This window comes from Chlorocebus sabaeus, chromosome 27 (genome assembly GCF_047675955.1).
Source record: "Chlorocebus sabaeus isolate Y175 chromosome 27, mChlSab1.0.hap1, whole genome shotgun sequence".
Classification (NCBI taxonomy): domain Eukaryota; kingdom Metazoa; phylum Chordata; class Mammalia; order Primates; family Cercopithecidae; genus Chlorocebus; species Chlorocebus sabaeus.
Window position 1 is genome coordinate 1,371,630 of NC_132930.1, and position 15,336 is coordinate 1,386,965.

The window sequence follows — 15,336 nt, forward strand, 5'->3', positions numbered from 1 at the left end:
CTACATATTTGGTACAGTGTACACTGCTTGGGTGATGGGTGCACTAAAATCTCAGAAATCACCTCTAAAGAACTTATCCACATAACCAAAAACCACCTGCCCAAAAACTATTGACAATGGCCAGGGACGGTGGCTCATGCCTGTAATTCCAGCACTTTGGGAGGCGAAGGCAGGCAGATAACTTGAGGTCAGGAGTTTGAGACCAGCCTGCCCATCACAGTGAAATTCCATCTCTGCTAAAAGTACAAAAATTAGCTGGGCATGGTGGTGTGCACCTGTAATCCCAGCTGCTCCGGAGGCTGAGGCAAGAGAATCTCTTGAAGCCAGAAGGCAGAGGTTGCAGGGAACCAAGATCATGCCACTGCACCCCAGCCTGGGTGACAGAGTGAGACTCCAGCTAAAAAATAAAAAAATTTTTTAAAAAAACTATTGACATTAAAAATAATACTAATAATAAAATGAAAATAAGAAAAAAATAACAGCAACACTTCTGTGTTCTACAAGGCCCTGGTATGACCCTCCCCAGCCTCTCCACATCATCTATTACGCTTTACCAAGCTTCAGCCAAGCCAGTCACCCTGATGTCCCTCAAACACACCAAGTGTGGTTCTCCCTCAGTCCTCTATATGTGTTCCTTCTGCCAACATCCCAGCCCTCACAACTGTTTTCTCAGTTTGCAAATTTCATCTCAAATGTCACCTCTCCTCAGACAGCTTTCTCTAATCCCCCATACCCAGTTACCTTTCATTCTACAATCCTGTTTCCTTCATGGCAGCTTGATCTAACATGAGATCATTTCTTTATTTGTTCTCTGAATACTATCATTCTCCCATACTAGAATGCAAACTCTGGCAGGGCAGGTTCTTGTCCAACTTGTTTATATCTGTATCCCCGGCAATCATTAGCCAAATGAATGAATGAGCAAATGAGCAAAAGAACAGGTATTAAATCCAATTCAAATAACTCCTTCCAAAAGAATTCCTGGATGACATTAGGTATCCTTTTCTGAGGGACATTATGTTGCAATAATAATGACCAACAATTAAAGGAACATGTAATGATCATCTACTGTTATCTACTTATTAAGAAATAGTTACTTAATTCTGAATACCTACCAAGCACTCTGTAAGTTACTGGACATACAAAGATCAAGAAGAGAAATATGGTCTATGTTCTCAGTGTAGCTTTTTATTCAAAATGAAAAATGTTCCTGGTAGTACAGACTGCTAAAATTCAAAGTCAACCCTCAACAATTTCTATTTTAACCAAAACTGTACCTCTGACTGCATTATGAAATACACTAGACTTTTTATCAGATCAGATAGAAAGCACAACATTCAATTGCTTATTCTCATTTCTGCCAACTGTTCTAAAAGAGAAAAGGATATTAAAACATTTAAAACTGCAGATAGCAAGAGAGGAAAGAAAGAGACAAGAAAAGTTTTACTACCTGTCAAGGCATAAGCTACCCATAGTATTATCTGTAAGAGTTTTCCTAAAGAATCTCACATTGCTATCTTCAGCAATATCTACCAAGAAGTACAGAAAGTCCAATACAAAATAGTTTCTTATCTCATAGTGACATGGTTTGGATCTGTGTCCCTACCAAATCTCAAGTTGAATTGTAATCTCTGGGGCCTGGAGGTGACCAGATCATGGGGGTGGAATTCTCATGAATGGTTTAGCACCATACCCTCGGTACTATTCTACAATAAATAAATAAATGATAAAACACCCCCCTTTTGTGTTGTTGTAATAGTGAATGAGTGAGTTCTCATCAGATCTGCTGGTTTTAAAGTGTGTAGCACCTGCCAGGCATGGTGGCTTACACCTGTAATCCCAGCACTTTAGGAGGTGGGCAGATCACAAGGTCAGGAAATCAAGACCATCCTGGCCAACATGGTGAAACCCATCTCTACTAAAATACAAAAAAAAAAAAAAAAAAAAATTAGCCAGGTGCCGTGGCACACTGCCTGTAGTCCCAGCTACTTGGGGGGCTGAGGCAAGGGAATCGCTTGAACCTGGGAGGCAGAGGTTGCAGTGAGCCAAGATCTCACCACTGCACTCCAGCCTGGCAGCAGAGTGAGACTCCATCAAAAAAAAAACCAAACAAACACAAAAACAAACCAAAAAAAAAGTGTGTAGCACCTACCCCCTCTCTCTCTTGTTCCTGCTCCACCATGTAAGATAATTAGCTCCCTGTATGCCTTTCACCATGATTGCAAGTTTCCTAAGGCCTCCCCAGAAGCTGAGCAGATGCCTCCATGCTTCCTGTACAGTCTGTAGAACCATAGGATAGTTAAAATTCTTCTTTATAATTTACCCAGTCTCAAGTATTTCTTTATGGCAGTGCAAGAACAAACTAATACACATAGTTTAGATATGTTAAATCATGAATGGTAGAAATAACTCCATAAAACAAAATCATCAACAATCTGTCCCTAGTATACAGGCCTATCCTATTCCAAGAACCCAACTTCATAAAATAATCCCACTATCTTATCAGTCTGGCACATAAGGGTTTAGAAGATAGGGTCCAGGGCTCTGAAGTCATCAGATCCAGGTTCAATCAGAATGGTAACGTGTACAAATATATGCACATATATATACCATATAAAATTCTACGTCAAGGTTTTTAATTACTTACCACTTTGCCCAACTTTCTCTCATAGGCTTTATGCCGTAGTCCTAACCCCAACAATCCCACACCAACAAGCAGCCACAGAACTAAACAGAAAAAAGAAATGATTGTTTATTTTTAAATGAATAAAATAAAATAAAATAAATTTGCTGACACTGACCTTCAGTGCCTCATCTCCAGTGCTGTGGTGCCCTCCAAGAAGTTCTTCATGACGGGGGAACTGGAAGATGAATGGGCGGAAGAAGAGTCTTGGGTAGCTCACTGGCACTGAATGTGACCAAGGTGCCAGTTGACACCGAGGTGGTTTGCTCTCCCCCCCACTGCCTATATCAACTTCACCCAGCAGAAGCTAGATCCCAAGATTGCTGTGCCTGTGCAGAACTGCTACAAAGTGACTAACGGGGCCTTTACTGGGGAGATCAGCCCTGGCAGAATCAAAGACTGCAGAGCCAGATGGGTGGTCCTGGGGCACTCAGAGAGAAGGCATGTCTTTGGGGAGTCAGATGAACAGATTGGGCAGAAAGTGGCCCATGCTCTGGCAGAGTTACTTGGAGTAATCACCTGCATTGGGAAGAAGCTAGATGCAAGGGAAGCTGGCATCACCAAGAAGGTTGTTTTCGAGCAGACAAAGGTCATCGCAGATAAGGTGAAGGACTGGAGCAAGGTCATCCTAGCTTATGAGCCTGTGTGGGACATTGGTACTGGCAAAACTGCAACACCCCAAAAGGCCCAGGAAGTACAAAAGAAGCTCCAAGGATGTCTTAAATCCAACATCTCTGATGTGGCTCAGAGCACCCGTATCACTTATGGAGGCTCTGTGACCAGGGTAACCTGCAAGGAGCTGGCCAGCCAGCCTGACGTGGATGGCTTCCTCCTGGGTGGTGCTTCCCTCAAGCCTGAATTCGTGGATATCAATGCCAAACAATGAGCCCCACCCATTTTCCATACCCTTCCTGCCAAACCAGGGACTAAGCAGCCCAGAAGCTGAGTCATTGCCCCTCCCCTGCACAAGCTTCTGATGGTGTCATCTACCCTCTTTTGTGGCCTCATCCAAACTATACCTTCCTTTACTGTTTCTATCTTCACCCTGTAATGGTTGGGACCAGGACAATCCCTTCTCCACTTACTATAATGGTTGGAACTAAATGTCACCAAGGTGGCGTCTCCTTAGCTGAGAGGTGGAAGGGGTGGAATTTGCTCCTGGGTCCCCTAGGCCCTAGTGAGGGCAGGAGATAAAACATCCTCTCCTTTCTTACACTGTGAGGCCAAGATCCTCCCCTCAGAAGCCAGGAATGCTGCCCTATTCCATGGTGCCCACTCCTGTGTGGGCTCTGTATGTGAACCACTCACATGGGAGGGAATAAACACATGGCACTAGGAAAAAAAAAAATACCTAAATCTGTTTTAAAATAACAAGGTTTATAAAATCATTGAATTTATTGGCCAATGATTTTGGGCAAAGGGGAAATATGTAGTTCTTGGGTTAATTTTCATGTGTGACATGTATACATCGACCACTCTTTAAACTCAGGTTTCAAGAATTTTCCCTAAAAATGTTCCAAGGACTATGAGCTTAAAGTAAAAATAAGTCATAAAACATACAAGAAAACAAGTTTCCATGAGCAGGAAACAAAGGAAAAAAACACTCTGCAGAATCAAGCCCACAAAGACAGATGTTGGAACTTTCTGAATCAGAATATAAAACAAGTATGTTTATTATATTTACAAAAATAAAGGAGGATATTCAAAAGTATGACTAGGGAACATGAGACTAAAATAAACAATCAGAAAATTTTTAAAAGAAATCAAATAGAGTTCTAGAAATAAAAAGATAATTATAATAATTGAAATTAGAAATTCAAAGACAATTGAATTAGACAAGCTGAATAGAGAATTAGTTCAAGGGGCAGCCCAAAACACAGAGGTAAAAAATATGAAAGGGGGGGGCGCGCCCAAGATGGCCAAATAGTAACAGCTCCTGCCTCCAGCTCCCAGTGTGAGCAACACAGAAGACAGGTGATTTCTGCATTTTCAACTGAGGTACCAGGTTCATCTCACTGGGGCATGTCGGACAGTTGGCGCTGGTCCGCAGATGCAGCCCGACCAGTGAGAGCTGAAGCAGGGTGAGGCATCACCTCACCTGGAAAGTGCAAGGGGGAAGTGAATTCCTTTTCCTAGCCAAAGGAAATTGGGACACACAACACCTGGAAAATCGGGTAACTCCCACCCTAATACTGTGCTTTACCAAGGGTCTTAGCAAATGGCACACCAGGAGATTACATCCCACACCTGGCCCAGAGGGTCCCATGCTCACAGAGCCTCCCTCATTGCTAGCACAGCAGTCTGAGATCTAACTGCAAGGCGGCAGTGAGACTGGGGGAGGGGCGCCCACTATTACTGAGGCTTAAGTAGGTAAACAAAGTCGCCAGGAAGCTCCAATTGGGTGGAGCACACCACAGCTCAAGGAAGATGGCCCACCTCTGTAGACTCCTCCTCTGGGGACAGGGCATAGCTAAACAAAAAGCAGCAGAAACCTTGGCAGAGGTAAATGCCCCTGTCTGACAGCTTTGAAGAAAGCAGTGGATCTCCCAGCATGGAGGTTGAGATCTGAGAACAGACAGACTGCCTGCTCAAGGGGGTCCCTGACCCCTGAGTAGCCTAACTGGGAGACATCCCCCACTAGGTGCAGATTGACACCTCACACTTCACACAGTGGGGTTCACCCCTGAGACGAAGCTTCCTGAGCAAAAATCAGACAGCAACACTCACTGTTCAGCAATATTCTATTTTCTGCAGCCTCCACTGCTGATACCCAGGCAAACAGCGTCTGGACTGGACCTCAAGCAAACTCCAACAGACATAGAGCTGAGGGTCCTGGCTGTTAGAAGGAAAACTAACAAACAGAAAGGACACCCACACCAAAACCCCATCAGTACGTCACCATGATCAAAGACCAAAGGCAGATAAAACCACAAAGATGGGGAAAAAGCAGTGCAGAAAAGCTGGAAATTCAAAAAATCAAAGCACATCTCCCCCTCCGAAGGAACACAGCTCATCACCAGCAACGGAACAAAGCTGGATGGAGAATGACTTTGACGAGTTAAGAGAAGAAGGCTTCACTCAATCAAACTTCTCAGAGCTAAAGGAGGAATGATGTAACCAGATGTAACCAGAAACTAAAAACCTTGAAAAAGGAATGGATGAATGGATAACTAGAATAATCAATGCAGAGAAGACCTTAAAAGAACTGATAGAGGTGAAAACCATAACACGAGAACTATGTGACAAATGCACAAACTTCACTAACCGACTCGATCAACTGGAAGAAAGAGTATTGGTGGTTGAAGACCAAATGAATGAAATGAAGCCAGAGGAGAAGTGTAGAGAAAAAAGAGTAAAAAGAAATGAACAAATCCTCCAAGAAATATGGAATTATGTGAAAAGACCAAATCTACGTCTGATTGGTGTGCCTGAAAGTGACAGGGAAAAAGGAACCAAGTTGGAAAACACTCTTCAGGATATCATCCAGGAGAACTTCCCCAACCTAGTAAGGCAGGCCAACATTCAAATTCAAGAAATACAGAAAATGCTACAAAGATACTCCTTGAGAAGAGCAACTCCAAGACACATAATTGTCACATTCACCAAAGTTGAAATGAAGGAAAAGATCTTAAGGGCAGCCAGAGAGAAAGGTCGGGTTACACACAAAGGGAAGCCCGTCAGACTAACAGCAGATCTCATGGCAGAAACTCTCCAAGCCAGAAGAGAGTGGGGGCCAATATTCAACATTCTTAAAGGAAAGAATTTTCAACCCAGAATTTCATATCCAGCCAAACTAAGTTTCACAAGTGAAGGAGAAATAAAATGCTTTACAGACAAGCAAATTCTTAGAGATTTTGTCACCACCAGGCCTTCCCTACAAGAGATCCTGAAGGAAGCACTAAACATGGAAAGGAACAGCAGGTACCAGCCATTGCAAACACATGTCAAAATGTAAAGTCCATTAAAGCTAGGAAGAAACTGCATCAACTAGTGAGCAAAATAACCAGCTAATATCATAACGACAGGATCAAGTTCACACATAACAATATTAACCTTAAATGTAAATGGAATAAATGGTCCAATTAAAAGACACAGACTGGCAAATTAGAGAGTCAAGACCCATCAGTTTGCTGTTTTCAGGAGACCCATCTCACATGCTGAGACACACATAGGCTCAAAACAAAGGGATGGAGGAAGATCTACCAAGCAAATGGAAAAAAAAAAAAAAAAAAAAAGCAGGGGTTGCAATACTAGTCTCTGATAAAACAGACTTTCAACCATCAAAGATCAAAAGAGACAAAGAAGGCCTTTACATAATGGTAAAGGGATTAATTCATCAGGAAGAGCTAACTATCCTAAATATATATGCACCCAATACAGGAGCACCCAGTCATAAAGCAAGGCCTTAGAGACATACAAAGAGACTTAGACTCCCATACAATAATAATGGGAGACTTTAACACCCCACTGTCAATGTTAGACAGATCAACAAGACAGAAAGTTAACAAGGATATCCAGGAATTGAACTCAACTCCGCAACAAGTGGACCTAATAGACATCTACAGAACTCTCCACCCCAAATCAACAGAATATACATTCTTCTCAGCACCACATCACACTTATTCCAGAATTGACCACATAATTGGAAGTAAAACACTCCTCAGCAAATGTAAAAGAACAGAAATTATTACAAACTGTCTCTCAGACCATAGTGCAATCAATCTAGAACTCAGGATTAAGAAACTCAATCAAAACCACTCAACTACATGGAAACTGAACAACCTGCTTCTGAATGACTACTGGGTACGTAACGAAATGAAGGCAGAAATAAAGATGTTCTTTGAAACCAACGAGAACAAAGATACAACATACCAGAATCTCTGGGACACATTTAAAGCAGTGTGTAGAGGGAAATTTATAGCACCAAATGCCCACAAGAGAAAGCAGGAAAGATCTAAAATGGACACCCTAACACCATGCAGTAAAAAATGATAAAAGGGATATCTCCACCAAGATAATGAAAGCAGAAATAAAGATGTTCTTTGAAACCAATGAGAAGAAAGACACGATGTACCAGAATCTCTAGGACACACTTAAAGCAGTGTTAAGAGGGAAATTTATAGCACTACATGCCCACAAGAGAAAGCAGAAAAGATCTAAAATCGACACCCTAACATCACAATTAAAAGAACTAGAGAAGCAAGAGCAAACACATTCAAAAGCTAGCAGAAGGCAAGAAATTACTAAGATCAGAGCAGAACTGAAGGAGATAGAGACACGAAAAATCCATCAAAAAAATCAATGAACCCAGGAGCTGGTTTTTTGAAAATATCAATAAAATTTATGGACCGCTGGCAAGACTAATAAAGAAGAAAAGAGGGAAGAATCAAACAGATGCAATACAAATTGATAAGGGGATATCACAATCGATCCCACAGAAACACAAACTACCATCAGAAGTGTTACTATAAACACTTCTACACAAATAAACTAGAAAACTTACAGGAAATGGATAAATTCCTGGACACATACACCCTCCCAAGACTAAACCAGGAAGAAGTTGAATCTCTGAATAGACTAATAACCGGCAATAATTGAGGCAATAATTGAGGCAATAATTAATAGCCTACCAACCAAAACAAGTCCAGGACCAGAGGGATTCACAGCCAAATTCTACCAGAGGTACAAAGAGGAGCTGGTACCATTTCTTCTAAAACTATTCCAATCAATAGAAAAAGAGGGAATCCTACCTAACTCATTTTATGAGACCAGCATCATCCTGATACCAAAGCCTGGCAGAGACACAACAGAAAAAGAGAATTTTAAACCAATACCCCGATGAACATCACTGTGAAAATCCTCAATAAAATACTGGCAAACTGAATCCAGCAGCACATCAAAAAGCTTATCCACCAAGATCAAGTTGGCTTCATCCCGAGGATGCAAGGCTGGTTCAACATACACAAACCAATAAATGCAATCCAGCATATAAACAGAACCAAAGACAAAAACCACATGATAATCTCAATAGATGCAGAAAAGGCCTTTGACAAAATTCAACAGTGCTTCATGCTAAAACCCCTAAATAAACTAGGTATTGATGGAACGTATCTCAAAATAATAAGAGCTATTTATGACAAACCCACAGCCAATATCATACTGAATGGGCAAAAACTGGAAGCATTCCCTTTGAAAACCAGCACAAGACAAGGATGTCCTCCCTCATCACTCCTATTCAACTTAGTGTTGGAAGTTCTGGCCAGGGCAATAAGGCAGGAGAAAGAATAAAGGGTATTCAATTAGGAAAAGAGGAAGCCAAATTGTCCCTATTTGCAGATGACATAATTGTATATTTAGAAAACCCCATCGTCTCAGCTCAAAATCTCCTTAAGCTGATAAGCAACTTCAGCAAAGTCTCAGGATACAAAATCAGTGTGCAAAAATCATAAGCATTCCTATACACCAATAACAGACAAACAGAGAGCCAAATCATGAATGAACTTCAATTCAAAATTGCTACAAAGAGAATAAAAAACCTAGTAATCCAACTTAATAGAGATGGGAAGGACCTCTTCAAGGAGAACTACAAACCACTGCTCAACGAAATAAAAGAGGACACAAACAAATGGAAGAATATTCCATGCTCATGGATAGGAAGAATCAATATCATGAAAATGGCCATACTGCTCAAGATAATTTATAGATTCAATGCCATCCCCATCAAACCACCAATGACTTTCTTCACAGAATTGGAAAAAACTACTTTAAAGTTCATATAGAACCAAAAAAGAGCATGCATAGCCAAGACAATCCTAAGCCAAAAGAACAAAGCTGAAGGCATCATGCTACCAGACTTCAAACTACACTACAAGGCTACAGTAACCAAAACTGCATGGTACTGGTACCAAAACAGATATATAGACCAATGGAACAGAACAGAGGCCTCAGAAATAACACCACACATCTACAACCATCTGATCTTTCACAAACCTGACAAAAACAAGCAATGAGGAAAGGGTTCCCTATTTAATAAATGGTGCTGGGAAAACTGGCTAGCCATATGTAGAAAGCTGAAACTGGATTTATTCCTTACACCTTGTACAAAAATTAATTCAGGATGGATTAAAGACTTAAATGTAGGACCTAAAACCAAAGAAGTCCTAGAAGAAAACCTAGGCAATAACATTCAGGACATAGGCATAGACAGAGACTTCATGAATAAAACACCAAAAGCAATGTCAACAAATGCCAAAATTGACAAATGGGATCTAATTAAACTAAAGAGCTTCTGCACAGCAAAAGAAACTACCATCAGAGTGAACACGCAACCTACAGAATGGGAAAAAATTTTTGCAATCTATCCATCTGACAATGGGCTAATATCCAGAATCTACAAAGAACTTAAAAAAATTTACAAGAAAAAAACAACCCCATCAAAAAGTGGGCAAAGTATATGAACAGACACTTCTCCAAAGAAGATGTTTATGCAGCCAACAAACACGTGAAAAAATACTCATCATCACTGGTCACCAGAGAAATGCAAATCAAAACCACAATGAGATACCATCTCAAACCAGTCAGAATGGCAATCATTAAAAAATCAGGAAACAACAGGTGCTGGAGAAGATGTGGAGAAATAGGAATGCTTTTACACTGTTGATGGGAGTGTAAATAAGTTCAACCATTGTGGAAGACACTGTGGTGATTCCTCAAGGATCTAGAACTAGAGATACCATTTGACCCAGCCATCACATTACTGAGTGTATACCCAAAGGATTACAAATAATGTTACTATAAAGACACATGCACACATATGTTTATTACAGCACTATTCACAATAGCAATGACTTGGAACCAACCCAAATGTCCATCAATGATAGACTGGATTAAGAAAATGTGGCATATATACACCAGGGAATATTACACAGCCATAAAAAATGAGTTCATGTCCTTTGCAGGGGCATGAATGAAGCTGGAAACCATCATTCTCAGCAAACTATCACAAGGACAACAAACCAAACACTGCAAGTTCTCACTCATAGGTGGGAATTGAACAATGAGAACACACGGACACAGGACAAGGAACATCACATACTGGGGCCTGCCATGGGGTAGGGACCGGGGGGAAGGGATAGCATTAGGAGAAATACCTAATGTAAATGACGAGGTTGATGGGTCCAGCAAACCAACATGGCACATGTATACCTATGTAACAAACCTGCCCGTTGTGCACATGTGCACTAGAACTTAAAGTATAATTTTTTAAAAAAAGGTAGAGAAGATAGCTGTTAACAACATGGCAAAATGTTGAGAATTGCTGAAACTGGATGAAGGATACCTGAGGACCATTATACTCTTTAATTTCATACATTTAGAATTTTATATAATTAATTTTTTAAGAATGTAAAACTATACTTACAAAGTTTCATGTATTTTTCACTCTTTCTGAAAAGCACTTTAGAACCATTTTTTGTTTGAAGAAGCAAGTCAAGGTTTTTCTTAGGACCAAATAGCATATTCAGCCCAATAATTAACAAGATTGTCCCTGTTATAAGGGAAAGAAAGAATACATTATACTCTGATCCAAAAATCCTTCCAATGTTATATTCCAGCAGCTGAGATTTCTTTTAAAGGAACATACCCTGGAAATTCATGTACTGATTTAATTTATCTCAGAACCTAAGCAATTACTTTGGTAGTGCCTTTGATAACTGGAAAATATCAGGTAGGGTTCTAGGAATCATGCTTTAAGTGAGAGGACCCCAGCCTTTTCCTGATGTATATTTCTTTGAATTTCTTGAGTATTTCCTAGTTGTTAGGTTGCTGAAGGTGTTGCTGACTGACTGTTGATTGAGCAGGGGACAGTGAAATCTTCTGAGCTCCCATAGGGATGCAGTAAGAGCCCTTCCATGCACCAGGTTGAGGATCACAATGGAGCATATGTAGGCTCTTAATATGGCAGTGCTTGTTGCAATAATTCTGCCCCAGGAAATGAGTTCTCCAGCCACAGAGGCCGCACAGAGGATGCATGCCGGAACTCACAGTGTGCCAACAGGCCAGACAACAAAGTAGAGCTAAATTGGGATGCACAACAAACTAGCTTACACTTAAAGTTTACTTACTTCATCTAAAACCATACACACTAAAAATGGAAACAGAGATATGCTGCCATATGGAAATTAAGAAATTAAGGCATTTAAGAAACGTCAAGTGAAAGTCAAAAGCCAAGCAAAAACAGCGGTATCCAATTTTCCAGGAAACAGCAGGAGGAACCCAGAAAATAAATTTATAACTAAATTCTGATGTAATAAAGATTATTTTCAACTCAGCTGTATTAAAAGCTACTCTAAATATTACTAATATTTCTTGGCTTTTGTGGACTCATCAAATAACATCACTCTTATTTTTCTTTAAAGTTCTTAGTTGTATGAAGCTGTAATTATGCACTGTTTCTACAATCCCATAAGTAGTGAGAAGAAACTAAAAAAAAAAAAACTCATCGTTCATAAAATTCTTTTTTTTTATTTATTTATTTATTATTATTATACTTTAAGTTGTAGGGTACATGTGCATAACGTGCAGGTTTGTTACATATGTATACTTGTGCCATGTTGGTGTGCTGCACCCATCAACTCGTCATTTACATCAGGTATAACTCCCAATGCAATCCCTCCCCCCTCCCCCCTCCCCATGATAGGCCCCGGTGTGTGATGTATCAGTGACAGATTGGATTAAGAAAATGTGGCACATATACACCATGGAATACTATGCAGCCATAAAAAAGGATGAGTTTGTGTCCTTTGTAGGGACATGGATGCAGCTGGAAACCATCATTCTTAGCAAACTATCACAAGAACAGAAAACCAAACACCGCATGTTCTCACTCATAGGTGGGAACTGAACGTTCATAAAATTCTAAAGAAACAAACTCATGCATGGAATAGTTCTTACTTTCATTTGTTTTATTCTCATGGCAGATCCCTAAGCAAGCTTGTAAAAGAAAAAAAGCAGGGCATTGGACAAGAAAACAAAGCAGGGGAGAGTACACACACCTGAAAGAAATCAGAAGAAATACAAAGTTTACAAAGCCAAGGTTACCACAGAAGAAATACAGCAATGTATTTCTCTCATTAGATAAAAGCTTGAGTATTTACGAGAAATACCAAATTCTCCAAGTTAATTCAAAAATATTTCATGTAATTTTAAAATATGTCTTTCAAACCAGCCTGTCCTGACAGATGTCTAGCTCATGGGGTAGAAAAGCATATGGGAAAATGTATGGAGTAGTTGGATATCTGTCAGGGCACCAGGGGAACTGTAGCAGAACTCAGGTAGATGTAATCCTAGCACCTTGGGAGGCCAAGGCAGGAGAATTGCATAAGCCCAAGAGTTCGACACCAGCCTGGGCAACAAAGTGAGACCCCATCTCTACAAAAAATAACAATCAGCCAGGTATGGTCGTGTGTGCCTGGAGACCCAGCTACTTGGGAGGTTGAGGTGGGAGCTCAAGGATACACAGCTATGACTGCACCACTGCACTCCAGCTGGAGCAACAGAAAAAGAAAAAGAAAAAAACAGAACCCAAATAGAAGCCTTCACTTCTCCTGAGTAGCACTCGCACAACTGTAATTTCTTAAGTATTTGTCTCGTTTTATATATGGTGTTTCCCCCATTCAACTAAAGCTCCAGGTAGGCAAGGACAGTGGGTGTTTTTAATATTTCAGCAGCTGGGAATGGTATATAAAGTGGACCAGAAGAATGAGAGGGTGGGAAAGGGGGCAGTGATAAGAAATTGATTAATGGGTACAATGTACCCTGTTAGGGTGATAGATACTCTAAAAGTCCTGACTTAATCACTATGCAACCTATGCATGTAACAAAATTGCACTTGTACCCCACAAATTTATACAGATAAAAAGGTGAAAAAATAATCTTCAGTATCTGGCACTGTTCCTGGAACATAAGGTACATGATCATATTTTTTTCAAAATGTAGACAACCAGTGAAATCATGTTAATGTTCTTAATGAATCACTGAACAAACGAACGAGTTTATCCCTTATTAACATGTTTTTTTCTCCTCATCTTTCAAACATTTTGTGGAAGAATTTGACATGTTACTTAAGCTAAAATTATGTAATCTAAATGATTCACAACATTCGATTTATGTATGCCTGGTATACACCAATAATTTTATTATTGCCAGAAGCCAATTTTTAAAATATTAAAATTGAACTAAGTTTATGAAATTATAATTTTGGTATATGAATCAATTTTTAAAATATTAAACTGAGCTAAGTTTATGAAATTATAATTTTGGTATGCAAATTCATAACCACTAAAATGGTAAATATATTTGTGCTATGATTTGGAGGTTTATCATTTACACTAAGATATATGAATTTTTTGGTACAAATATACTAAATAAAAATGATAGCATCTAGGTGTGGTGGCTCACACCTGTAATCTTAGCACTTTGGGAAGCCAAGGCAGGAGGATCACTTGAGGCCAGGAGTTCAAGACCAGCCTGTGCAACATAGCAAAACCCCCGTCTCTACAAAAAAATTTTAAATTAGTGGAGTGTGGTGGCCCACACCTAGTAGGCCCAACTACTTGGGAGGCAGAGGTAGAAGGATCGCTTGAGGCCAGGCACTCAAGGCTACAGTGAGCTATGATCACACCACTGCACTACAGCCTGGGAAACAGAGTAAGACCTCATCTCAAAAAAACATTCATAAATGAAATTCAGGGGAACCCAAAAAAATCACAATCCCCATGTATATTTACAAGCCAACCACTGAAGTGGCAGCATAAGTATCATAATCATACCTTTTCCTAACACGTCATATAACACAAGTGTTACATTGTTTATGCTTTAGTATGGACTGAATCTTTTCACAACTAATTAATTTAAAAGACCTTTGTAGTAATAAGTATTACTCAAATGCACTGGTAAATTAAGACATTTGTTTTTAATTTATAATTTAGACATCCCTCCAGGTTTTATGTTTTAATCAAGAGAGTCTATTTTATTAAGAAAGCTAGATCATCCTGTTTACTTCTACCAGTTACATAAGGTGCTAAATCCTGGTCAGTCCATAAGGATATTTTTGAGCAATTATTTTAATCCAGACCTTTCAAATATACTCACCCAAAAGCACATCTGATCTTTCTCTAGCATAGACACCTCCAGGGACAAACTTAAAAGCTGTGCACCAGGCACAGAAAAATATTTCTAGAAGATAAAATATCATGGCAATGGTCATGGTTTTCCCAGGGTTTGTCCCTGAGTTAATAAGGTGTCCAAGTGCTTGAGGCCACATGGACGCAGTAAAGACGGCGAAGACACAGCCGGACATAGCAGCTGCCCACGTGTGCAGGTAAAGGAGCCCCGCAGCTGAAGCTGTTCCTGTTTGTGAGAGAGAGAAATGAATCAGATAGGAAAGCAGTTGAGCTTAGAGGATGACCAATTTATAGCCTTTAGAACCAGAACAGACCTTAGGGGTATACTGATCCAATCTCCAGACAGATGAGAAAACTAAGATCTGACAAGGTTAATGTGATTTGCCCAATGTCACACAGCCAGTTACTGTCTCAACTGGAGGTAGAATGTGGATCTAGTAAATCTCAGTTCAGTGCTATTTCTTCAGAAAG

The 15,336-nt window shown here is 40.0% G+C and overlaps 1 protein-coding gene and 1 pseudogene across 2 annotated transcripts in view; one reads left to right on the top strand and one right to left on the bottom strand.

The window, feature by feature from the left end:
- CWH43 (cell wall biogenesis 43 C-terminal homolog) overlaps nucleotides 1–15,336 on the bottom strand; it is a 99,125-nt gene that overhangs the window by 66,586 nt on the left and 17,203 nt on the right. For both annotated transcript variants that reach the window (XM_038008528.2, XM_038008529.2), the window contains exons 7-9: nucleotides 14,834–15,091; nucleotides 11,103–11,228; nucleotides 2,648–2,727 (exon numbers count right to left, since the gene is read on the bottom strand). In XM_038008528.2, the coding sequence (XP_037864456.2) occupies nucleotides 2,648–2,727; nucleotides 11,103–11,228; nucleotides 14,834–15,091 (464 nt within the window). The remainder of the gene's footprint in view (nucleotides 1–2,647; nucleotides 2,728–11,102; nucleotides 11,229–14,833; nucleotides 15,092–15,336) is intronic.
- On the top strand, nucleotides 2,787–3,624 carry LOC103246121 (triosephosphate isomerase-like; annotated as a pseudogene).